The sequence below is a fragment of the Ursus maritimus genome, unplaced genomic scaffold (assembly GCF_017311325.1).
Source record: "Ursus maritimus isolate PB19 unplaced genomic scaffold, ASM1731132v1 scaffold_27, whole genome shotgun sequence".
Classification (NCBI taxonomy): domain Eukaryota; kingdom Metazoa; phylum Chordata; class Mammalia; order Carnivora; family Ursidae; genus Ursus; species Ursus maritimus.
In genome coordinates, this window is record NW_024425230.1 from 17,393,362 (window position 1) to 17,418,362 (window position 25,001).

General features: G+C 49.6%; 1 protein-coding gene across 10 annotated transcripts in view; it reads left to right on the forward strand.

Annotated features, from left to right (window-relative positions):
* AKAP13 (A-kinase anchoring protein 13) overlaps positions 1-24,577 on the forward strand; it is a 324,022-nt gene extending 299,445 nt beyond the window's left edge. For 9 of the 10 annotated variants that reach the window (XM_040642757.1, XM_040642760.1, XM_040642758.1 and 6 more), the window contains 14 exons: positions 1,265-1,390; positions 1,500-1,617; positions 2,312-2,560; positions 6,286-6,362; positions 7,371-7,552; positions 7,676-7,758; positions 10,071-10,265; positions 12,867-13,028; positions 13,593-13,663; positions 14,078-14,122; positions 17,080-17,130; positions 17,779-18,228; positions 18,937-19,270; positions 20,032-24,577. In XM_040642757.1, coding sequence (XP_040498691.1) covers positions 1,265-1,390; positions 1,500-1,617; positions 2,312-2,560; positions 6,286-6,362; positions 7,371-7,552; positions 7,676-7,758; positions 10,071-10,265; positions 12,867-13,028; positions 13,593-13,663; positions 14,078-14,122; positions 17,080-17,130; positions 17,779-18,228; positions 18,937-19,270; positions 20,032-20,081 — 2,193 coding nt within the window. In that variant the 3' untranslated portion in view covers positions 20,082-24,577. The remainder of the gene's footprint in view (positions 1-1,264; positions 1,391-1,499; positions 1,618-2,311; positions 2,561-6,285; positions 6,363-7,370; positions 7,553-7,675; positions 7,759-10,070; positions 10,266-12,866; positions 13,029-13,592; positions 13,664-14,077; positions 14,123-17,079; positions 17,131-17,778; positions 18,229-18,936; positions 19,271-20,031) is intronic. The other variant, XM_040642759.1, reaches the window with a different exon arrangement.
* Positions 24,578-25,001: the final 424 nt, after the last annotated feature.

Consider the following 25,001-nt stretch of genomic DNA (forward strand, 5'->3'; position numbering starts at 1 on the left):
TGGTTCTGTGTGCCCGTTCTAGAATCATCCTTTTAGAGCACTTGCTTCGTGGTGGGAGTGGAGGACCTAAAATCTCTGCTTAGCTTCCCCTTTGGTAAAGGGGAAAAGGAAAAGCTAGCTGCCCTGGACCTTTTTTTACGTTTTTTTGATAAGGATCAATTTGGGTTGCCTTCAGAGGTTTTTAGTACACTGGAAATTGATGCTTATTAGCATGATCCTATGGACCCCATACAGAGCGATTCATTGGTTTACCCCAAAGTGAACATATCTTGAGATGAGCCGTTGAGATTACACACGTTTTAGGAATGAGTAAAGGCCACGCAGAGAACTGTTAGGACAGCTGGTTTGAGGTAGGTGAGGTAAGCTGATCCCTGGGTAATACTAGCTGTTTCTGCTGCCTTTATAATTTATCAAGTTTAGATTTTTAAGACTATCCCACAGGAAAACTTTAGTGAGCCTCCTTGTTTTACCACCATGTTCATGACAAATGGAAATCGGAACACATTTTGAATTACTTAAGTGCACAACACATAGATATTTCTGTGGTGGTTTTTTAAAATATATGGAACGTGTTTAATGAAATAAATTAATACGCCATATAATGCACCCATTAAAAGTATACAGCTCAAAAAAAAAATGTACGGCTCAGTGGTTTATATCCACAGAGTTGTACGACCATCATCACAGTAAATTCTAGAGCATCTTTATCACCCTGTCCCCCGACTGCCCCTCCCTTGCGTGTCTGCTAATCTACTCTCTGTCTCTGTGTTTGTCTCTTCTAGACTTGTTATGTAAAGGGGCCAAAATAATACATACACCTTTGCAGTTGGCTTTTTTCATTTAGAATAATGCTCTCAAGGTTCATCAATACTGTAATGTGTATCTATGCCTTTTTATGGCTGAATGATGGTCCCTCCTACGTATTTGTCACATCGTATTTATCCTTTGATGGACATTTGGTTTCTTTCCACTTGGGGGCACTTGTGAACACGGCGGCCGTGAACTTTCATAGCCAAGTTTTTGTGTGGAGTAGGTTTTATGCCTCGGAGCGAATTGCCTCAGAGAGCTGCACACAGGAACTGTGTAGCTCTCGGAGGAACTGCCAGACTGTTTTCCAAAGCTGCTGCACCATTTAAATCTTCGGGGGAAATTCTTGGGGAAGCACTCTTGTGTTTTACAAATAGACTGGAAACTATATACAAAATGGTGGTAAAATTTCAGCAGCCTGAGCTCCAACTTAACTTCTATCCTCTTTTCTCCGCAGTTTTCAGGGGAGAATGCAGAGCGCTTAAAGAAAACATACGGCAAGTTTTGTGGGCAGCACAACCAGTCTGTGAACTACTTTAAAGACATTTATACCAAGGATAAGCGGTTCCAGGCCTTTGTGAAGGTATGGGTGTGAAATATGGAAATCCCCACCATTGTTCGGGCACTGTCGCTGTTAGTTGAGCCAGAACCTTCCTTGAGTAGCTCCTGATAATCGGTTCTGTCCTTTGCAGAAGAAGATGAGCAGTGCCGTCGTGAGGAGGCTGGGAATCCCAGAGTGCATATTGCTGGTGACCCAGCGGATCACCAAATACCCGGTTTTATTCCAGAGAATACTGCAGTGTACCAAAGGTGAGCCTCTCTCCTCCCCCAGTCGTGTCTGTCAGTGGACTGTTTCCCATGTGTCCAGCAGCACAAGAGGCCCCAAGGAAGAGCTCCTTCATGCTCTTGCAGGTCTATAAGAGATCCTGTGTTTTGCCTTAAAAACCGTTTTCTTAAGTGAAAACTTGAAATGCTGCGTCACCAGTCTTAGGGTGAATGTAGCAGGAAGGGAAGGAACCACTTACTGACTCCCTCCAGATTCTGCAACCTGGGCAACTTCCCTTACCGTGAGACTGGGTGGTGCTTCCCCCCAGTTCTTTCCATAAGTGCCAGACCTGCTGCTTTTTCTCACTTTGCCAGGACTTACCAGTTCCTCTCTCTTGGCTAACCCTGCTCCTAGGCAGTTCCATTAAAGGAGAAGTAAAACAAAGACACAAGTTAAAGAATTGTTGTTCCTCTCCCTCCCTGAAATTGTTAGGTCCTTTTACTTCAGGACACAGCATGGAATTCTGTGTTGTGTCTATCAGTGAAAACATCTAATTTTATTTAGAATTGACCTTACGACAGGAATTGGCACGGGACCTTTGGTGTGTTGGCTTCACTCTGTCACACACACTATCAGCCTGTCGCCAGAGGGAAAATGACAGTGTGGAGTGAGGAAGTAGGTTTCCCCTTCCTTGTCTGAAAGGACCCATTAAAAACAGGCTTATTCCTTCCTCCCAAGACAATGAAGTGGAGCAGGAAGACCTGGCTCAGTCCCTGAGCCTGGTGAAGGATGTGATTGGCGCTGTGGACAGCAAAGTGGCAAGTTATGAAAAGAAGGTGCGTCTCAATGAGATTTATACAAAGACAGATAGCAAGTCGATCATGAGGATGAAGAGTGGCCAGATGTTTGCGAAGGAGGATTTGAAGCGGAAGAAGCTTGTGCGGGACGGGGGTGTGTTTCTGAAGAACGCAGCAGGAAGGCTGAAAGGTAAGGCCCGCCTTCTGTCTGCGTCCACGTGTGTACCGGAGAAGAGCAAGCAAACGTCAGATGTTTTTGTTAGAAATACACTGCCGGGTTTTTCCTGCAGAGCCCACATCTGCACATCACACAGGGGCAACAGTCTTTTAATTGTTCTTAATTTTGTATCAGAAAGGACGAGGTTGAGATAAATTACGAGGTCATAAAGTCCCCCAGTAAGATAACAAGGGAATGATGCAGGTAGGGAAATTGGTGAAAAAATATATTTTAAAAGCAAAGCCAGGTGGCCCTTCTCGGCACCTGCTCCTGGTGGCCCTGAGGGAAAGCAGGCCACAGGCGGCCCCAGAGAGTAGGCGGCGGAGGGGGAGCTGGTGTGCAGGTCTGAGTGTTATAGCGTGGCACTCGTGTCGCGATTCTCGTGGAGTGGGAGACCACAAGGACAGGCCCAGGAGCAGTGGTGTCCAAAGAGAACAAGCAGTAACAAATCTCATGCCAGCCAGGAAGACGAAAGAAAGGTTGAAAAGGAGCAAGTTGCTAATAACCGAGAGCAGTTGGCCCTGCCCTGGAAGCTGGTGACTGTCTCCTGTGCCTCCAGTCAGTCGGCGGCCGTCCCATCCTGCAGTATAGCTGGGACGCATGTCCGAGCTCAGACAGAGAGCCACAGGCAGGGCTGAGAGGGGAGCGTGGGGAAGGGCTCGGGAGGAAGGGAGATGGGAAGGAAAAGCAGTTCAGTCGTCATCTGCGGGTACTTAGCACTGACCCTCCTCACCATGGCCGTCCTGACAAGTGTGGCCTAGGCCTTGAATCCAGATGTTTTCCCTCAAGCTCATAGGGAGACACACGTGGCTCCTGAGCTTGGTGTTCTCAGTGTACCGTTGTAACCCTTCTGGTGCCGTGTGTCTCTTGTGGCAAGATGCTCGTACTATATTGTGAAGTTCATAAAACAGCTTAAAAAGGCAAAAAAAAAAGCCAAGTGTAAGATTACTGCAAAAACTCAGGCTTATTAAGGAAGGTGTATTCCCCTATAGAAATGGGCAACACATTTGGGGTTGGGGTCTCTGGGAACAGTTGCAAGGAGGGGAAGCCCCATCATGTAGCAATTCTGAGTCTGTGAGATTAAAAACACATCGCTTGTTCTGGAGAGAGATGGTAGAGGGCTTTTCAGTTCGCAAGACCTTAGAGGAAACGTACGCTTAACTTGCGCCAACTAGATAGATTATTAAACTTGATGATATTCATCTCTTGTATCTTCCTCTAAGCAAGAGAATCATAAAAGATACTAATTTTCCATTTGGTTTTAATTTTTTCTTTTAAGAGATAAGCTACATCAAGTTAAGGAAGTTACTGTGAGGTTTGTTAATTCATCTGTACATCTGATTTTTTTTTTTTTTTTTTTTAATAAATCTTGTCATCGAACCCATATTCTCTAGGCCTGACAGCTCCGGCTTCACCAGCAGCCCTGAGCATGCCCGCCCCAGCCCCTCTGAGCTGCGTGCACACGGCAGGCTGGCCCTGTGCCGTCACCCCCGCTGACATAAAACCAAGACTGGGGATGAAATCGGGGCCTCTCTCGTCTCTCATGTGTCAGGAGCACTGTAGGCAGCTGCTGTCAGCCAATACCCTGGGGTCTTTAGCTAGCGTCTCACCATGCTCGGACCAAACAGTAAAGACGTCCCAGGGAATCAGTGGGCCTCAAAGGTGAATGAAGCTGACCCTGCCTAGAAGTTGGGCTCCAAATGAAGAGGGCTGTGCAGGGTGCTTGCTCCACAGTCTGCTGGGGGCTGAACTAACTGAGCACTGGGGGAGGCAGTGAGGAGCGGCATTGAGTGAGCCGTGAAGGAGGAAGGGCAGGTGCAGCCGGCTCTCAGGCAGCCGAGACGGTGGTGGGGAGGGCTGGGGACGCGGACAGAGAGGGGCCTAGTCCAGACGGAGACGTGAACAGCTGACGCTGTTGATTGCGGTAGGCAAAGAATGGGCTCCAGATAAAGGGTTTTCAGCAGGGAAGGGATACATTAGATTGTTTTCTAGCATGACAGTGGAGGCAGCGAGGGAGCAGCAAGCAAGAGTGGGGAGAGGCTGGCGACAGAGACAGAAGCACCCCTGCTACAGGGAGTCAGGGCAAGCACACCAGCCCTGAGTTGCTATAGGGCATGAAAAGGAGGGACAGGAGCCTTTCAGAGAAAAGAACAATCCCTTCCTGCCTCCAGCAGATATGTCTCTCTGCTCCGTGGTGAATTTGAACTAGGTCATCCCTGAGGCTCCCCCCGCTCCCAGCCCCAGTCCTCCGATGCTCCAAGGAGCCCGGATCAGGACTCTGCCCACACTGCCGCGGCAGGACCAGCTTCGGGGCAGCCGGGCCAGGCACTTGAGAAATGCGTGCCTCTTCTTGCAAGGCCCTGAATTTCCTAGAGCTGCCGCTGCCTGGAGCCAGCACTTAGTTCTTTCCCGCGCGCAGCGACTTGTTTATTCGTTCCCAAAGTAACGACTGATGGATGCCAGCTGTAGGCATGAAGCTGTGGTCAGCCGGTGGCAGCAGGACAGGCTGTCTGGCCTGAAGGGCCTCCTGTGGAGATAGGGGTCAGTGTGGAGCCCTTTTCCCCTCAGGCGAGCTCGTGCCGGAAACAGCCAGTACTGCGCTGGGCACCCCTTGAAAGGGACAGGCTTGTTCTCTGATCCGCTGACACTGATCACAGAAGCCTCAGCATCCAGCGAAGTTGGAACTTGTGTTTTGGAACTTTTTTTTCTGTTTTGGCAGACACCCGAATTATTTAAAACTAAACTTTAAGAAACTTGTCAAAACTAATAGTCTGCAGTCTGGTTGGTCTAGGCTGGAAGCTGTACCTCCCTAGGAGTCAGCTTTGTCCCCTTCGTGGCCGTGTGGTGACCTACACAGAGAGGGGCTTCCGGCTGGGGCTGAAGCAGTAGAGAAGGCCACCTGGGAGGGGGCTGCATACGTCAGCTCCATTCTTTCCCCGAGGAGTTGTAGGGGGAAGATGACACGGGGCCGGCCTGTTGGATCTCTGCAGATGCCAGACTCTAAGGGGGTACTAGAAAATGCCGCTGCGTGTTCTCCAACAGAGTGAGAGGGTGTGGCGTTGTCTGGATCACTAGATCCAAGTAGAGATCTCACTCTGGCTTTTGTTTTGTTTTGAGTTGAGAGGAACAGCAGGCCTCATCGGTGGTAGAGGAGGTTGAGGCTGACTAGGGTCTCTTGGAGCGGGGGGACGACGAACCATTGTGTTCCCACGTACCTGTGACATGAGGGGGCGTTGTGGAGCCATTCTGTCCTCCTGCAGGTGCGGGGAGTCTGCCTTTCGTTAAACAGAGGTATTTCTACACATCACCTGTTGGCAGCTCTCTGGTCTGCTCTCCCACGCCTCTCCCAGTGTTAGGATCAGAAGTCGAGGAGTATTACGACCTGAGTATTTGTTTGCTGTTTATGATCTGTTAAAGTCCTTCCCCACTTTATTCTTAAAGTATTTTTTTCCTTCAGGTCTCACCTTATGGGATCTATCTTTCCAGGACAAAGTGATCTAGCTTTGGTGCTAACTACCATTTAAAAATGCCTCTAAAAATCTAATGTCTCGCCGTGGGTCCTGCAGAAATGTAAACCCATCTCCTTGGAGGAGTGGAGAGTACTCTCCCATCCTGATGTGCCCTGCTGGCTGCATTGGCCTCTAACTGGCTTCACTGTTAAGTAATCCTTGTCCTTTCTCTCCTTCCCCACTTTATAGAGGTTCAAGCAGTTCTGCTTACGGACATTTTAGTGTTCCTTCAAGAAAAAGACCAGAAATACGTCTTTGCGTCACTGGTAAGCTGAACTGTCAGTCTCTTCTGTTTGTAATGAATAGTATTCGAAACAGCTAGCGTGAGTATGGAGTCCAAACGCTGGATTTTTGCTCTCCCACCGTCTCAAAATTACTTTGCTCAGGACAGATCCCTCTGAGTAATTTCTCAGATAACGCTTGCAATTTTCCACCCCCCCCACCCCCCCAAAAAAACATCATTTTTCTGTTCCCTCACAGTTCCTTTGAGAGCCTTGGACGTTTGATCTAAAGAGATGTGTCACTGGAGTATTTGTTGCATGTTATACCCCATAAATCATGCTAATTTATAATGTTCCCAGCCAGAGTCACAGAGGAACCTAGACGGGTTCACCGTGTAGAAACCACGTCTGGAAACTCTGTAGATATAAATTACCATTTCTTTTTCGGAAACCTTTTTCTGTTTGCTAAAGTGTAGATGAAATAACAAGATACTTCTCTTTATCTTAAGTCTACTGTTGTTTTTAAACCGTATGCTTTTGTCCCGTCTTACTGAGAAGTAATTGACCTGTATCACCATCTAAGGTGTACAGAATGATGGTTCGATTTACATATATTATTAAATGATGATCACAGTTATCATCTCATGTAGATAAAATATAAAGAAGGGAGAAATGAAAATAGTTGTTGGGATGAGAACCCTGAGAATGGCCTTGCTCCCTCGGCACCTTTCCTGTGCACCGTACCGCAGAGTTAGCCGTGGTCCTGTTCACGTTGCATTGCTGGAGCTTCCTTCTCTCATAGCCGGAAGTTTGTACCTTTGGGCCACTCTCCCCATCTCATTCCCCTTCCCCACCCCTCCACATCTGGTAACCACAAGTCTGGTCTCTTTTTCTGTAAGTTTGGTGTGGAGTTTTTTTGTTTTTGTTTCTGTTTTTCTTTTTTTAGCTTCCACACATAAGTGAGATCATACATCTGGTCTTACCTTAGATCAGAGTGGTTCTTGAGAGAGTATCGTATGCCTTTCTTACATCGACCCTCTCCCCTTTTTCCAGGACCAGAAATCAACAGTGATCTCGTTAAAGAAGCTGATTGTCAGGGAAGTAGCACATGAGGAAAAAGGCTTGTTCCTAATCAGTATGGGGATCAGGGACCCAGAGATGGTGGAAGTGCACGCCAGCTCCAAAGAGGAGCGGAACAGCTGGATTCAGATCATCCAGGACACGATCAACACCCTGTGAGTGAAACGCCAGGGCCCATCGTGGCCTCTGTGGTTCTGTCCTAGAGGGGGCAGTGACCAGAGCCACCGACATCGTGGGGGCTGTTGGTTCATTTTGTTTGGTTTTGGTTTTGGTTTTAGGAACAGAGATGAAGATGAAGGAATTCCTAGTGAGAATGAGGAGGAAAAGAGGATGCTGGACACCAAAGCCCGAGAACTGAAAGGTAAGGCTGCCAGAAGCATCTGGGACCTTGTCCGTGGCGCGAGTACAGGTGCGGGGACTACTAGCGGCCCCTCGGCTCCAGAGCTGTCCCAGCAGCCGCTTCAAAACAGGGAGGTGAATGGCTTTTAACGAAAGAGCAACCGAAGCTGAGCTGACATGGGTCCCAGGTCCCATAAAACGGCCGTCAGAAGGTGTCTGACATACATCAAGGGGATATTGATTCTCTCTTCTCACTTTCTCTGTTCTGGGATCCTGGTGACATTCTTTGTACTTTGTCACGAAGAATTGGCTAAATCTCACGGTCATATTCGAGATTCAGACAGAAAAGTACTTGAGGAAAAGAATTTTCCAGTTAATCTGTTTTTATCAGTTACCCCTGTCACCGCGCTGTGTGTCCACCATGAGTTATGAGGTGGTTCTGGGGGAGGTGTGCTCACCAGTTATGCTTGACCTCTGTTTACTGAGTCCCTGCTGTTCCGGGTAGTCTTGTCAACACCCCTGCAAGACATGTATGCCAGTCCCCGTTGTGCAGAAGAGAAAGCTGAGGCCCACAAAGGCCTCGTGGTCCAGGGTTGCATACGTGAGCGTGGTGGAGGATTCTGCTCCCCTGCCGTCTAAACAGCAGGGCCGATGCTCCCCTCTCTTTGCCCGTGCTTATCGGACGTTCTGAAGTAAAGACTGTGCTTTGGGCAGAAATAAGGCCCAGAGTGAAATAAATGTAAGCACCCGAGGAGTTTGGTTAGTCCTTTAAGCTGGACAAAGCAATAACACTGTGTTTGGGGGGTGGGGAGGCAGATTTAGGCTGAAGCCAGAGTTACACCTGATTTATTGGCCCCTGATTAGTATGGCAGGGATGAAAACTTCCTTCTCTTCACATGCATGAAGCCCCCGGCCAGGCATACTAAGTGCTGGGGCTGCAGAGATTCCTAAAGCAGCATCCCTGCTGTCAGGGAGCCCCCGTGAGCAAGGAAGACCTACGGAAATGATGGGACTAGACCACAGGCTCGTATAAAGGATGCGGGACCTAATCCTGCCTGTGAAGCTGACACATGAGTGAGTCTATAGCAGTTACTGCACCAGATAAGAGGAGCAGTTAGGGGAAGTGAAAGAGGACTTGAGTGTGTGTGATGTCTGGGGGGGGGGTCACGGCCAAGAAATTGGGGATTTAGCTGGAAGGGCAGCAGGGCTTGAACAGCAACAAGGGAATGATACAGTTTGTGTCGCAAAATTTCAACCTAAATTGTCTCAGTTGGCATTGAAGCCAGTGGGCGAATTGCTTGAGGGAGTGGGGGAGTCACTGGGAGTGGAAAGCCCGACTGGGAGGCTCATGGGAGAGGGGTGGCTGTGTATGTTAGGGCGGAGCAGGAAGACAGAAGCCCTCCCAGGTCCTCAGAGTGGCCCAGCTGAAGGATGAAGGTGATGTTGGCTGAGGAAGGGATCACACGCCAGAGGGAGGAGGGGGACGGCAAGAATGGAGAAAAGAGCTCTCTGACAAGCCGAGGATGAGGCATCTCAGTAGAGCTAGCCACGCGCTGGTGGAACTCTTGACCTGGCGCTCAGAAAAGCGGGCAGGATTCAGGCTGCTCTGCGTGAGTTACCAGCACACGGGAAGTCACTGAAGCCAGGGGAGGGAGTATCCCTAGAAGGACTTGTGTGAGGTGTAAGGGGCCGCCCAGGATGGAGCTAGGAGCAAGCCCAGGTATTACTCCATTGCACATGTCAGGAAGAGAACCAGTGGTATCATCCAAGTGAACCGGGGGGGGGGGCGGGGGTTAAAAGGAGAAAGGTAGGGCGCCTGGGTGGCTCAGTCGGTTAATTGTCCGACTCTTGACTTCAGCTCAGGTCATGAGATCAAGTCCCATGTCAGGCTCCATGCTCAGTGCAGAGTCAGCTGGAGATTCTTTCTCTCCCTCTGCCCCTCCCCCTGCTCACACACCGTCCAGATAGATAGATAGATTGATAGATAAAATCTTCAAAAAAAAAAAAAAAAAAGGAATCATCCATGCTGGAGAAGATGAAACCCAGGCTTCATTGGATCAGTAATGAAGGGTAGCCTTGGAAAGAGCAGATGCAGACAAGAGTGGGTTGAGAAACAGGAGGTAGGAGAGTGGGAACAAAATGCAGGTTTGTTATGTCAGAAATTCTGATTTTGCCTGGAACGCTGGATGGAAGTTGCCATTGCAGTGAAAAAGGAGGTTGGAAGTGGAGCTGTGTTGTCTGTTGTGCCACCAATGACCACAAGGTGGCACTCGTGTCCTGGTCGTCTCTTACTTAACACAGGTCAAGTTACCAGATCTTTTCTCCATTCTGCAGAGCAACTTCAACAGAAGGACCAGCAGATCCTCCTCTTACTGGAAGAGAAGGAGATGATTTTCCGAGACATGACTGAGTGCAGCACCCCCTTGCCGGAGGACTGCTCCCCAACTCACAGCTCTAGAATCCTCTTCCGCTCCAACACAGAAGAGGCTCTCAAAGGAGGACCTTTAATGAAAAGTGCAATAAATGAGGGTAATTGCCCCTCTTAATCTCTTCCCAAAGTGCTTTTATGCACTAACATTACCTACCAAATTTTACTTTTCTATTGTAAAATAAAATACAGATAAAGAAAACAACCCAAAACAAATATTTTGTTTAGTAAATTATTACAAGGGAACATCCTTGTAACCAGTACCCAGGTCAAGAAATAAAATGTGGCCAGACCGCGTAGCCCTTCCACTCGTTCTGTCCCCATGCAAGCTTCCTCCCTCCCTCCCTCCTTCCAGAAAGGAACAGGTGCTGTGACTTACATGTTTCCATGCAGTTCTATGGCCAGGGGCCTATTTGTAGACACTATAGTCTAGTCTTGCTTGTGTTTTTTCATAGGCCTTTTCAGATCCCTAATTTCCGGGCCTCCCCACCATCCCTTTCTTTTCCACATAATTTATCTTTAAAGAGTCTGAGCTTTTTGACCTAAAGTGTCTCTCAGAGTCCAGCTTTTGTTCACACAGGGGTTCTGTTCTTCTGTCTGCTAGTTCCTTCAGATTCGCAGCTGGATTCAGAGGCTTAATTACTCAGGTTTGATCCCCGTGGTAAGCTGTGTTCTGGGAGTGTTGGGCTCCTTTATCAGAGGCACAAGATAGCTAGCTGTCTCCTTCTTTGTAACATGCAGGAAAAGGAAGATTAAAGGAGAAAACACCCAGTATTTATTCTTTTTTTTTTACCAATTATCAGGACAGTGAATTGCCTGTGGTCATCCTCTAAAGGTGACCCTTACTTTTTAGATATTATTACAGACTCACGAATTTATACCTGTTTGATGGTTTTCACCGTCCTAAACATTCAGAATGTCCTCTGTTTGCCAACCAGCGCCTCTGTGTTTGGCTTCCAGGTGCTTCTGACATGACCCCAGCAGTTTCGGAGAGCTTCGTTGCTCTTTGGTATATTAAGATGTTCTAGACTCACCTTGTTTTCTGCCCAGTCTAGAGTCCTTTCTCTAAGGAACTCTTGTTTCTTTTAGTCAGAAATGATGACCACAGTCTGGGCAGTAGAGATGGTCATTGCTGCTGGGGTTTTCATTACGTTGTTTGTCGTTTTGCATGTCTGGAGCTCATCCTTTAGTAGATGTCTCGGGAACGCTGCACCCTGTGTCCTTGCACACTGGTGATAATTTGTGCAGTGTAAAGCTCGAAAGTCTGCTCCATGTGATATGAAATCCTTGGTTCACATTTTCTTTCCTCGGGTGTCCTAATTGCTCTTAAATGTTCTCTCTTTCCTGGCGTAAAGCACTGCTGTCAGAATGTGATCATAATTTCAGTTCTCCCCTTGTAAGTCCCATGCTTTCTGCCTAGGCGCCCAAAGAGCTACTTTTTCAAAATCCAGGTAGTTTTACTAGTATATGCCTCAGTGTTGGGGTTTTTCTGGGTTGGTGTTATCAGGGTCACAGTGTTCTAATTGGTTTCAGAGTGTTTCAATTTCAGAAAAGTGTTCTTAAATTATAGCTTTTAGTATTTTTCCTCTGCCCTTGTTTTGCGTCTCTTCTTCAAGAACTCCCGTTACCCACATGCGGTACCCCCTCTGCCTGTCCTCCGTAGGCATTGTTCTCTTCACGCTTTGTGTATCTCCATCTTTTTCATGTTTCAGTATTCTTCCTTCCACCTTCTGGTAAGTCATTTTCTGTTGGGTTTATTTTGCTCTTATGATCTAGTTTTCCTCTCTAAAATGATCATTTCTCTTTGTTTCCACTTCTTGGCGTCTCTGTGTTTCCCGATTCTGCCCTGGGTTCCTCCATGGCCGTGTCCTCTCCTTGCAGTAAGTAGCCCGTGCACTTCTTGGACACGTCTCTCTGAGGTGCTGTTACCCCACGAGAGGAGTCGTGCCCCTCGTTTTCTCTCTCTCTCTTTTTACTTAGCGTTGTGTGGGGTTTGACTTGGATGTTTCCCACTTGCTCATTTTTACATGAAGTAAGTTACCTCAGTTTCTGGGTTCAGATAGCTTTTCTCACTTCAAAGGACTCTGATTGTTTCCGTGGAGTGTTTTTTTAAAAATACGATGGCTTATTTTATGAGTTTCCCTGCCTCTTTTTCCTTCCTTCATTCCATCTGGACCTCCTCTGTTGCTCCTCTCCAGCTCAAATTTTATTCCACTTTTAGCACTTTCTCCTTTCTGTGGGACACTGCTCTAGGAAGGAAGCCTCGCTGGTCAGATTTGAGAATTCCAATCCGTAGACTACTCTGATCCCTTGGACTCACTGTGGCGGTGGGAAAAGCCCTGCCGGCTTTAGCACTGCTCTGAAATTGGCCCATCTTACTTCCCAGGGAATTCTTTTTGGCTACTTTGGGTCTGACTCTAGAAGGCCATGCCCCTTCCAGTAAATTACTCTGTCTTCCCCGTGCCCTTTCGAATTTCCTAGACCTCGTGTAAATAAGGCTAAAGGCTTCATCCATGAATTCCCAGTAGAATCCAGCTGCAACACATATCCTGAGCTGAGAACTTTCTCTGAGCAAAGGAAGTCACCTAGTCACTCTGGAATTTTCTGATCATGCTCCCTGTACATCTTGTGCATTACCATGAGATTTTCTTTTTCTTAGTGGAAGACGAAATGTCATTTTTGCATGTTTCCTTTTTTCCCAGTGGAGATCCTTCAAGGTTTGGTGAGTGGAAGCCTGGGAGGCCCGCTTGGGCAGGCTGTCAGTAGCCCTGTTGAGCAAGAAGGCATGGTTGGTCCTGTTTCCTTGCCCCGGAGAGCAGAGACCTTTGGGGGATTCGACAGCCATCAGATGAATGCTTCAAAAGGTAAATGATTTAGGGGCCCCTGGCTGGCTTAGTCCGTAGTACATGCGACTCTTGAGCTCAGGGTCATGAGTTCAAGCCCCACATTGGGCCTAGAGCTTACTTTAAAACAAAGTGAATGATTTAGAGCCCATACTTCTGTAGGTGATCCTTGACTAGCACGCACAACCAGAAATGAGCTCACTGTCTGGTAGCTCCATCTCCTCTGTCCCATTCAGTCCGTAGAAGTGGTAGTGAGAGCTCATTGAGTAGCGAGCTCCTAAAACACTCAAGAACCTCTATCGGTGTCATGTTGATTTTGAGTAATAAAAAACAGTTTCCTGGGATCTCAGCTAAGCTGTGGCCAAAGGAGTAATAATACTCGTTTTTCCTTTCTGCTTCCAATTCTTCTGCAGCCATAAAATTCTTAATAATCACTTAGCTGCCCCCAGGTGACTTCCCCCTTTTTGGCATTAACAAGATGCAGGAATACCATATCCCGAAGCTATATATATTGTATTCTTTTCTTGGCTAATCTGTTCCACAACTTAAAAAAAAAAAAACAAAAAAAAAACTTCTTTGTTCCAGGAGGTGAGAAGGAAGAGGGAGAGGATGGCCAAGATCTGAGGAGAACCGAATCTGATAGTGGTCTGAAAAAGGTATTTTTCTAAAACCTCTACATCCATAATCCTTGCAATTAGTCCCCTTGGATCTTGTTTTGGTTGCCTGACTTGCTGTCATTTCCTGCTGCAAGAGGAAAGCACATTTGGAAGCAAACCTTACAATTAAAGAGCCCCGTGTTCCCGGCTGTTAGGCCTCGGGCGCAGAACCCCGCACTCACACCCCTCACTCCCCCACGGCCCCAGCATGGAGAGCTTTGGGTCAGTGGCCCCACCAGCCTGCACTCTCTAGGGGCTCAGTTGACTCCAGCCTCAAACCTTCGTTACCCTGCGGCGGGAGGCTGTGGTGGGAAAGAACGAAAATGGGAAGCCCGAGCGTAATTGAGACACACGTTGAATACTATTTTTGCCTCAGGATCTTTTTTTTTTTTAATGCATGTTTTTGTTTTATAGGGTGGAAATGCTAACCTGGTATTTATGCTTAAAAGAAACAGTGAGGTAAGGGCATTATGAGCTCCGTGTAAGAAGAGGATGTTGTCATAATTGCTAGGCAGTGATGTGTTTTGCTGTCATGAACAAGCTGACTCCTGCTTCGATCTGTACACTTAGCGGTGGGGTCGCCACTTTCCTGACCTTGCTGTTTCCCTGCCCCCGCCCCCCCGCCCCGGGGCATGGTCCTGGAATTGCTCCAGACCGTGGCCTACTCACAGGGCCTCGGCTTCTCTGTCCTTGAGAAGCAGGCCTCTTGCTTTCTGGGAACACGCACTACCACGCCTGCTTGCCTGGTGCCAAAAGCGCCAAGTGTGGGCCATGGCAGCTCAACTTGTGGGTCCCTCTGCGTAGTAACATCCCATCCTGCGAGGACTCAGGTTGCGTTTTCTGCTTTGAGCACCGCTTTTCACTCGCTGTGCGTCACTCTGAAAGCAGCCTTGGTGTCCCTCTCGTTGGAGAGCAGGCTCCGAGGGGGTCTCCCTCCCCTTCCTCCTTTCAGTTCTGCTGACCCCGCCGGGGCACCGCGCCTCTCCCGCTCGCGTCCCCGCTCCTTGCCGCCAAATCCTGTTCCCCAGGCCGCCACCCTCTCCTGACTTGCATGGCTCAGGGCGGCCAGGTGTGTGTACTTAGATGAGTGACAGGGGCCTGTGGGGCGTCCCTCTCGGGTGCTTGTGTTTCTTCTGGCTTTTAACATAGTATCTTAAGTCCCTGAGGAGCTTTGTTCTAAATTTTTAAATTAGAAGGAACTTTCCCCTGCTCCCCCCTAAGACGCAGAGGGATAGGGGTATTTTTTGTTGGTTGGCATGACGTTCTGAAGGCAGCCCCCTCCGTGTGTTTTCCTTAAACGAAATAAACTTACTCTCAGACTGTTGCTCTGTCTGCTGCTCAAATGAAATTTCGCCCTTACTTTTCTGTTTGATGACTTTTTCCCCTGTATTTCATGACAAGGGTCAGGTAAGAAAGTACCAGACCAGGGCTTTTCAGGCATTCCAGTGCATATGACACACTGCGGACGCCCAGCCACAGTCCGCTGGTCTTTGGTGACCTCTGTTTATTAAGAATAAACTGAAAAGAGGAGTAAAAAGTGTTTTCTCAGAAGAGTTAAGCCTGATAATTTTTTTTGAGTTTTGTCCTAAGTACAGTTGATCCTTGAATAACACAGGTCTATTTAATATGCAAGTGTTTTTCGATAAATATAGTGCAGTACTATAAATGTGTTATGTTTTTAGTAGCATTCTTTTTTCTAGCCTACTTTTATAAGAATACAGGGTATAATATAAAAATATGTGCTAATGGACTATGTTATGGGTAAGACTTCAGGTCAACAGTAGGCTATTTGTAAAGTCTTTGGAGAGTCAGAAATTATACATGGATTTTCTGCTGTGCGAGGGAATTGGCACCCCAACCCCTACGTTGCTCATGGGTCAACTGTATTATAAAAGGAATATGTGGTCATGGTAGAAAGTTTGAAAAATGTCCAAAAAAAAGTAAAATAATCCCACCACTGAGAAATAACTACTGTTAAATGTTTGGTGTTTATATTTCCAGACTTTTCTTCTACACGACATATATTTATGCATCTAAGTTTGTGTGAGTGTGAATAGTACAAAAATAGTTTTATATCATTTATATCCGTACTCCCTGGAGCTTCGTGTCCTTTTTTCTCGTAACACGTTGGCAGCATTTCCCCAGACCTGCGTGCACAAGCATGCTCTTTCACGGCTCCATGTTGTTCTGTCGTGTGCCGCGGTGTAGCTCATTCTTCCTCTAGGTTTTCACGTGGGATTTGATGCAGCGCTGCCGTGCTCTAGAAAGAAGTGGGTGCGGCGTGCGCCCCTTCCCTCCGCACAAGGCCATCCTTGCTTTCACCAGCATTGGGAACAATCCGTTTTTAACTGACGTGCTGTTGGTTTCATAAGTGCAAGTGGTATTTTATTTTTCGTCTCTTTGATGTCAAATAAAGGTGAACCATTTTTAATAGGTCATATATATAGTTGGCCATATATATAGTTGGCCATTTGTAGTTCTTTTGCAGATTGCTGGTTTGTGTTGCCCTTTTTCTTCCTAAGGTATGCGTTTCTCATTGACCCACAGGAGCCTTTTTTTAAGTGAAGGGATTTTCCCTTTGGCTTCTTGTTCAGAGTGTCCCTGGATTTTCTGTTTTATTTTACATTTCACACAGTGACAGGGAAGGGTGCATCTGTGGCTGCTTGTCTTGCTGCTTCGAAAAGCTGCCTGTTTCACGATCAGAAGAGACAGTCTCATTTTTTCTTACAACTCTCTCATGGTTTTTTTTTTTCTGTTTGAATCTGTTTGGTGTGAGCCAGGATCCCAGTTTAATTCTTCCCAAAGCTCCCGCCCATTTTCTCAGAGCAGTTTGTGGAATCTCCTTTCCTGCCGCATTGATTTAGGAACGCTACTTCCATCCTGAATGCCTGTGACTTGCTCTGGGCTTTCTGTTCTTTTTTTTTTTTTAAGATTTTATTTATTTATTTGACAGAGATAGAGACAGCCAGCGAGAGAGGGAACGCAAGCAGGGGGAGTGGGAGAGGAAGAAGCAGGCTCATAGCGGAGGAGCCTGATGTGGGGCTCGATCCCATAACGCCGGGATCACGCCCTGAGCCGAAGGCAGACGCTTAACCGCTGTGCCACCCAGGCGCCCCCTGGGCTTTCTGTTCTGTTACGACGTGTGCACGTCGTTCTAGAGTTGGAGCTCTGTGCTGTCTCTAGTGCGTGCCGACGGCCTCCTGCGCAGCTGGCTCATTTGCTGGATCCTGTTTTGTATCTCTCGGCCATCTGTAGTACCTGCTTATTCTTCTTAAAGGTGCTTTCAGTCTGGAAACATTCCCTTCAGATCCAGGCCCCTTGCTGTGTGGTTAGGGGGTTATGCTCAAGACAGGACACGGTGTGGTGGGTTCTGAGACTCCGTCCTGATGTGACGTTTCCATTGCTTCCTTTCACAGCAGGTTGTCCAGAGTGTCGTTCACCTCCACGAACTCCTCAGCACGCTGCAGGTACGGGCCTTTCTCCGTCATCCCTTCACTTAAGGGTATTGTGGGCCTGGATCTTTGAGGTCTGGGCTGCTTGTGGGTAAAGTGGGGCCCTCAGTCAAGACCAGGCTGGCTGTCATGATGAGAAGATGGAATTGATGAATAGCTGATGACGGTAGACTATAGGTGCTGCTGGTAACCTTAGGGCAGAGCCGGTGAAGTGCTAACATGGTTTAGGTGCTTTATTTAGCATGACTGTAAGTTTCCCTATCTCTGTGTAGTATGTGGATAGGGAAGTCCTCCCCCACAGAAATGCTGTTTAGCACTTTCTGGGAATTATCCTTTAATTCTGCCCACTTCCTTTCTCAAAGCTGTAACGGATCCAATTCCTACTTCCTCCCACCTCCAGAACACATATGCCCCCACCCCGAGCAGTGTCAACAGCGAGTGACCAAGTGTAACAAGATTCTGGGTCCCCGCACAGTTGACAGTCCTGTGGGCTAAGTGCCCCCAGGGGCCCCGGGCACTTGACTCCGAGGTTAGAGTGGAGCTTTCCGACCAGACTCGCCTAAAAACGAGGGGAGAGCTGTGGTCTGTCCCGTGCCCGGTGCCCCCCCACCCCGCGGCGGGCAGGACCGGTCGCACCTCCCCCCTCCGCGTGTCCCCCCGCAGGGCGTGGTGCTGCAGCAGGACAGCTACATCGAGGACCAGAAGCTGCTGCTGGCGGAGCGCGCGCTCACGCGGAGCTCATCGCGCCCCAGCTCCCTGGTGGAGCAGGAGAAGCAGCGCAGCCTGGAGAAGCAGCGCCAGGACCTGGCCAACCTGCAGAAGCAGCAGGCGCAGCACCTGGAGGAGAAGCGGCGGCGCGAGCGCGAGTGGGAGGCCCGCGAGAGGGCGCTGCAGGAGCGCGAGGTGCGGCTGGCCCAGCGTGAGCAGGACGTGCGGCGCGGCCAGCAGGACCTGGAGCGCGAGCGCGACGAGCTGCAGCACAAGAAGGGCGCCTACCAGTGCGACCTGGAGAGGCTGCGCGCCGCCCAGAAGCAGCTGGAGCGCGAGCAGGAGCAGCTGCGGCGGGACGCCGAGCGACTCAGCCAGAGGCAGGCGGAGCACGACGCCTGTCAGGTGCGGGGAGGCCGGGGCACTGGGACGGTGCAGGCAGGGGGGCGCCTCGCGGAGCCCAGGTGGGGCGGAAAGCCCCTCGGTGTGGAGCACAGGGACCCCGAGCTTAAGTAGTCAGGGAGCCTCCGTGGGCATTGGGGAACACGGACACCCATGGCCCACCCGCCTGTGTTTGATTGACTGACCTGGGGCTCGGGGAGGAAATTCAAGTAGCATCTTCCAGACGGGGTGCAGTTCAGCTTCCCCCCGAGGTGCTCGGGTGTATGGCGGGAGCAGCGCCGGGCTCTGTCTTGGTTCTCAAGATGTAAGGGTGGATTCCGCCCCCTCCCCACCCCCGCACAGGGGCCACACGGACCAGACATGCTCCTCTCTACCCTTTCACGTCCGACTCCCCACCACCCTCTAACCTGACAGGTTCCCACAATCCTTTGGCCCTGAAATAATACTCCACAGCCCTGTTCACATAAGCAGCTCTCCTGTCTCATCAGGGAATGGTATCAAAGGTGATATTTGTAGCACTTTCCCAGGTACTAGTGGGGGGGAGCTAGTTAAGTCCTGAATCCTTTTACAGCAGGTGTCGTGGCCTCCAAGCAAGTGGGTACACACCGGGCTGACACCCCCTCCCCATTGACTTCAGCCAGCCTGTAGTGAGCGGGCACCGGGGATGCCGCCAGCCCCTGACTTAGAACCTCTTGTTTTGACCATGTGCAGGTGTCCCATCAACATGCCAAGCTGCTGAGGATCCCGTCCTTCCTTCCGAATCCTGAGGAGTCCCCCTTGCCATCTGTACCTCCCATAGCCAAATCAGGATCCCTGGACTCAGAACTCTCTGTGTCCCCAAAAAGGAACAGCATCTCTCGGACACACAAAGATAAGGGGCCTTTTCACATACTGAGTTCCACCAGCCAGACAAACAAAGTACCAGAGGGTCAGAGCCAGACCCCCGTGCCTGCCTCCGCCTCCACCCGCCTGTTTGGGTTAGCTAAGCCAAAGGATAAGAAGGAGAAAAAGAAGAAGAACAAAGGCAGCCGCTCTCAGCCCGGTGGTGAGTGACCTATGCCAGGTCTCCCTACGGCCATGTTGCTCCTGGATCCTGAAAGCGTGGGGAGGCTTAAACAGAGGGGGCCCCTCGGCTGTGTCAGAGCTGCTCCGCCTGCTCTGCCTGCGGACGACTACCGGGTCTCCACTAAGAACACTGGCTCTGGGCATTTCAGATCCCCTCTGTGTGCACGCAGGTGCCAAGGAGAGAGTGCCCGTCTCAGTTTTGGGGCATTTGTTACCCAGTTGAGGGACTGAAACTCACCTCACTGAAGACTGAAGTCTTTCCTGCTTTCCTGTAGGTCTAGTCCAGTCGTCAGTGTAACTAGTACTTGGCGCGCATTTCCCAAGGTCTGATTAGCCCTGCACGTGGCTGTGTGAAGTAGGTGATGCCGAGCTCGGAGAGACCAACAACTGTGCCTGCCCACACCGAGCTTGATTAAATCCCACTAGCCGAGGCTACCAGTTTGTGCAGCCCTGAGTCCTCCCTCTGTCCTCCTCGTGAGGATTGCACCCTCCCATCTCCCTGGGAGCTCAAAGAGCAGTTCTGTTTCCGGGCCTGTTTGGGAGTAGGAAGTCCAGTGCTTTGTCAAGTTAAAGGGACCAGTGGACAGCGAGGGTACCAGTCAGGGAGCCCCAGTGGATGGGAGGGCGGTGGATTGCCCACCAGGCCAGCGTCTGCATCCCAGAAGACGGGTTGAGGAGGAAAGGGAGTTCAATGAGCAGTTTTTTTCTGAAGTTCTTTCTCCTTGGTTTCCCCTTTGCTAGATGGCCCCATGTCAGAAGTGCCCGCAGAGGGTGAAGAGATCTTCTGCTGACCCTGCCCTCTGCCCTGGCCACTGCCTCCTGTCCTGGCCCGTGGTTACCAGCCCCACCTCTCCTGCTGTTTCTGGGTGTGGTCTCTTACCTTGGACACCGGAGCTGCCCCAGGTCCTGGACCAGAGGAACAAATGGTTTCAAATGTCAGGGTGGGGCAGGAGACCTGGGTTCGGAGGCGGCTGCCGACAGCTCCTGGCTTGGGCCCGGCCCTACTGAGGATGTTACACTGAACGTAGGTAGCCTCACAAGTCCAGGCGATGGTTTCGGACATGTCAGGAATCTGTAACGGCTGAAAGAAGTTTCCAAATAAGGTCTGAAATTCTACCTGCCTTTTTTTGAGGGACACAAGCAACAAACAGCAGATAGTTTGGACTTGGTCTGTGTACATAGTTACCCGTCTGCATATACACATGGGGCGTGCCAGAGTTAGGCGCTGTCTGCAGCAGAGGCCTGGTCAGCTTGGCGCAGGAGTGCTCCCCGGCCCTGCGCTGGGAGCACTCGGGCGCTAGGCGCGTCACCCCCTAGTCCTCCAAGGCGGTTTTCCTGTCCCCCTACCCCGTGCACACCTCACCTCTTTCTGCATATATTTCTCATTTCATTTTAGAAGGGATGGCAAACATTTGTGAAAACCAGTGAGAGAAGGCATGATGTGTTTAAAAAGCATATATATATATATATATATGCATACACATATGATCTGTACCACCTTGACTTTGGTGTTGTCATTTAAAAAAAAATCTGATTTTAACATGAAATCCAAAGAAATCATAGACTGGCTTTCCAAGATGTTTGCCCACACATAACTCTGGGCACAGATGAAGTGGCGAAGTCTCCTCGTCCTTACTCCTGCATTGTGACACTTTTTGGTTGTCACTGACCCACAGCCTCCTGGTACCATCCCAGGGGAAGCTGCTGCTCCGGCAGTGAGGTGGTCCCCACCCCTGCGCTGGGGTTCAGGTGAAGGTGTTGGGCCCCTCCATCATCATTTTTACACCAGTACGGCCTGAGAAGTAGCTGGCCCAGGTGTGGCCGGGAAAGTCCTCATTCTGTATCCAGAGGCCAAGCCAGAAATTGATTGCCTAAAACGTTTTTCAAATCTAAAGGTCTGTTGTTACTGTCCTCCACCCCTCGAAGGCGCCACGGTTGCGGCCTGGTTTCTCTTCTTTCCTGCACTGTGGGTGACGGTATTTGCTTGAGGCTTGTCACCAGCTGCCAGGAGCAGGACGGTTCGTGGAGTTCCTCTGAGGCCCCATCTCCCTGCTGGACCCTGGACAAGTCTGCTTTCAATGTGCCCTTCCATGCCTGCTTTTTGCCCCTCAGGAGCATGGGTCTTCAAACATACTTTAAAAAAAAAAAAAAACAAAATCCGTAACTTGGTGCTTGTTGATGAATTGCAAGCTGGCCTTGCAGGTGGAGATATTTATCTTTCAGTTTATTTGAAAGAGGTCTGCTTTAAAATTTTTAGCTTAGATTTGTTTATTTATTTTGTGTATGTGTGTGTGTGTGTTTTAAGGGTGAACATACTAACCCAACGGTTTCAACTCTCTGATCAGTGCAGAAAGTGAGCAGCCATCAGCGCTGTTCACTCCACGGTGTCTGTCAAAGGGCCTCGAGGGCCCAAAGGAAAATTAAAGGTTGGGGAAGAGGAATCCATTTCCTTCCCTTCTCTCACCCCCACCTCATTCTTTGATCAAGGAATGTCTTCCTTGCTTGAGGGTCAAGAAACTTGCCATCTGTGAGTCACATTCACCTATTTCGGTCACGGAGATTTCTTAGCCTTCAGAAACAGACTTTAAGAACAAAACCAGCTAAGCTAGTCATCGTTTGAACCATGTTGTACCCCCCCCCCCAGACCCTAAACAGTGAAAAGAAAGGTTACTTCCTTGCCTCAGTCCATCCAGCTCCGAGCCATGTCTGCCGGGGATTTCCTCAGATGCACATGGAGCCCAGCTGTCTGTTCTTGTCACCAACTCGAGTTCCCCTCTGGGGCTCGCCGTCCCGCTAGACGTGGGCTGCTGGAGGGAATGGCATCGGGGAAGGAAGCCCGTATCCTCCTTCCTCGGTGTCGACGCAGGCCAGGCCGCCCTGTTCCCTGAGCTCGCAACAGGAAGTGCTGTGGACCCCGAGTTTCTGTCCACTGCTGCCCAGCTTGATGGCTGTTTGAAAGTGTCCTTTACTCCCAGCTCGCTATGGTGTTTCAGTTGCTTTGGTGGTGGTGGTGTGTTTTTTAAATTTTAAATGGAGGCTTCACCTGTACCCACCCCCCAGTCACATAGCTCTGTCAGGTTCTGGTTGGACAAGTGGAGAATCAGACTTGGAAAGTAGCCTCCTGCCTCCACCCAACCTTCATCCAAAATCGAGTCTGCAATGCAAAGAGACAACTGCTTATTAAGAGCCGTGCTTTGACATGTCTTGCTCTGCCCAGCCCTCCCCCCCGCCCCGGGAGACTGAACTCCGGGGGACTTCTTTGTCGCGCTTGGAGAACTAACTACCTGGATTGTTGCTGCTTGTGCTTGTGGCCTTGAGAACCACTCTGGTTCTGGAGTCTAAAGCCCCATCTGGGCTCTTTTCCTGTGAGAAGGGCTTGTCTGCCAGGGGGACCCCGAGGCAGTTCCCTGTTGTGTCCTCCAGCAAGCTTAAGAAAACAGATGCCTGACGCTGTGGTTAAGTTTTGGGGGACAGATAGAGACACCAGCCAGAGTCTAGTTAAGTTCCTGGAAGGAGGCTCAAAAGTTCTATCTCAAAAATTCTGTTATCTCAGAAGTTGTCATCCCAGTTGGGTGACGTGCACTTTAAACGCCCTCATCTGTTGGCTTCATTTTTGAGACAATCAACTTTGTGAACTGTTTTCTTCTTTGAAAACAGAGAGGGTTAAAAACATGCAAGTTGCCATAATTCAGCCTTTGCCAACATTCCATTCTCAACCCCACAAGAGCGACCTGTGGGGAAGAAATACTTATCAAGATTTTTTTTTTTTTTTTTTTTTGAAAAGGGTACGACTCTTACCTTTCTCCCTCTTATGTCTCAGGGTAGCACCACTAAAGTTGTCTCTTTGAGAAGAGAATGTTCTCCCTTATTCTCTTCCCAAGCCCCTAGTAGCAGTAAGCACAAATTTTCAAGACCCTTGGGGTTTGTTGTACCTTTCCTGGGAGGGGGCAGGTATGGGGGTGCAGGAGTTGATAAAGTAGGCCCCACTGTAAGTGAAGGGCAGAACCATACCTTGGAGGCCAGGACTTGATCCAGAAGTTGCTGTTCACAGAAGTATTTGATATCTCATTGCTTGGTCCCGAAGGTGGCTTTCCCACAGCCAGTTCTTTCTTCCCAAGGATTTTGGTATTTGCCCGGGGTGGGGTGCTGCAGGCCACTCCAGTGTTGATGGGTGACCGAGTGGGCCTCAGTGGCCGTACACAGGGTAGCTTGGAGGCGACCTCAGACTCTGCCAGAGGGGCTTGACCCCCGCCCCGAGGCTTGGACGCCCTTGGACTGTGGAAGCCCAGAACCAGCTCTGCGGGTTAGATGGCAGTGATTGAGAGACGTGCGCCTTGCCCGCCCACCTTCAGCTAGACACACACATGCCCGTGGTGCTGGGCCCAGGTCCCAGCCCGGCGCTCTGGTCTCACTGACACGTGGAGACAGAGAGGAGGGCAAAGAGTTTGTTGTGGTTTGCGTCTTCATTTTTCTTCCAGTGTAGCCTAACATTCCTAGTTAACCAGAGCCTTGGAATCTACCGCCTGCTGGCCAGGTTTTAAAGTGAAAAGTATTTTAATGCTGCCATAAAAGTTAAAAAAAAAAAAAAAAAAAAGGAAGGGAAAAACAAAGGCTTCTTTCCTTGTACACTCATCTAATTTAATTTGTCAGAAGATTGACAGGCCTTGAATTAGTTCTCCATCTCACTAAGGTCGAAAGCCGGGCAAACCCAGCTGGCCAACATCATCCAGCCCCAGACCACGACGCCCTGCTCCACACACCTGGCCAAGCCCGGCCTGTGCTGGGGGCTCCTTGCTGCCGCAAAGCAGAGGGCACTGCCCCCCACCCGGCCTCTTCACCCCAGATACTCACCCAGCTTGAGCTCTCCAGCCTTTGCAGCCACCCGACAGGGGCCCGCCTGGTCAGCTTGCCCACGGTCACGGTTCAGCCTGTGGTTTTCTGTGCTCCTTACCCGCTGGGGGCTCGGGGGTGCCCCGACTGCAGGAGGGCGGTTACCGTACACCTCATACCTCTGCTTTTGTCGTTTCACATGCTAGACGAACATTTCTGTGCTAGAGTCTTTTAAATAAAAAAGGGTTAAAACCCAGATGCTGTATATTAATTTGTAATTATGTATAAAGTAAAGCAGTTTTAAACTGTAAAAAATTTTTTTCAGTGTGTTTTCTGGGATTTTGCCACAACATACTGGCTTTGTATTTTATTTATCTTCCTTTCTAGTTATTGGCTTCAGATTCTACTTGTAAAGTCCCCTCCACCCTTTCAAAAAATAAATGTCCTCTACATCTCAGTTGTTGCCATGTTGTATTCTGTCCCCGTGGGCTTCCTGGACAGCGTCCCAGGATACTCTGCGCTCCTGATAAAGGGATACCCCCCACTCCAGGAAGAGCCGTCTCCCCAAAGAGTACTTTTTTTTTTTAATTTTTTTTTTTTAAGATTTTATTTATTTATTTGACAGAGACAGAGACAGCCAGCGAGAGAGAGAACACAAGCAGGGGGAGTGGGAGAGGAAGAAGCAGGCTCACAGCGGAGGAGCCTGACGTGGGGCTCGATCCCATAACGCCGGGATCACGCCCTGAGCCGAAGGCAGCTGCTTAACCGCTGTGCCACCCAGGCGCCCCAGCACTTCTGTTTCTAATGTACCTCCGGGAACAGGAGTCAGGGACGGTCTGTAAGCACTCAGCGGCTCCTTGGAGACATTTTCCTGGGGCCCA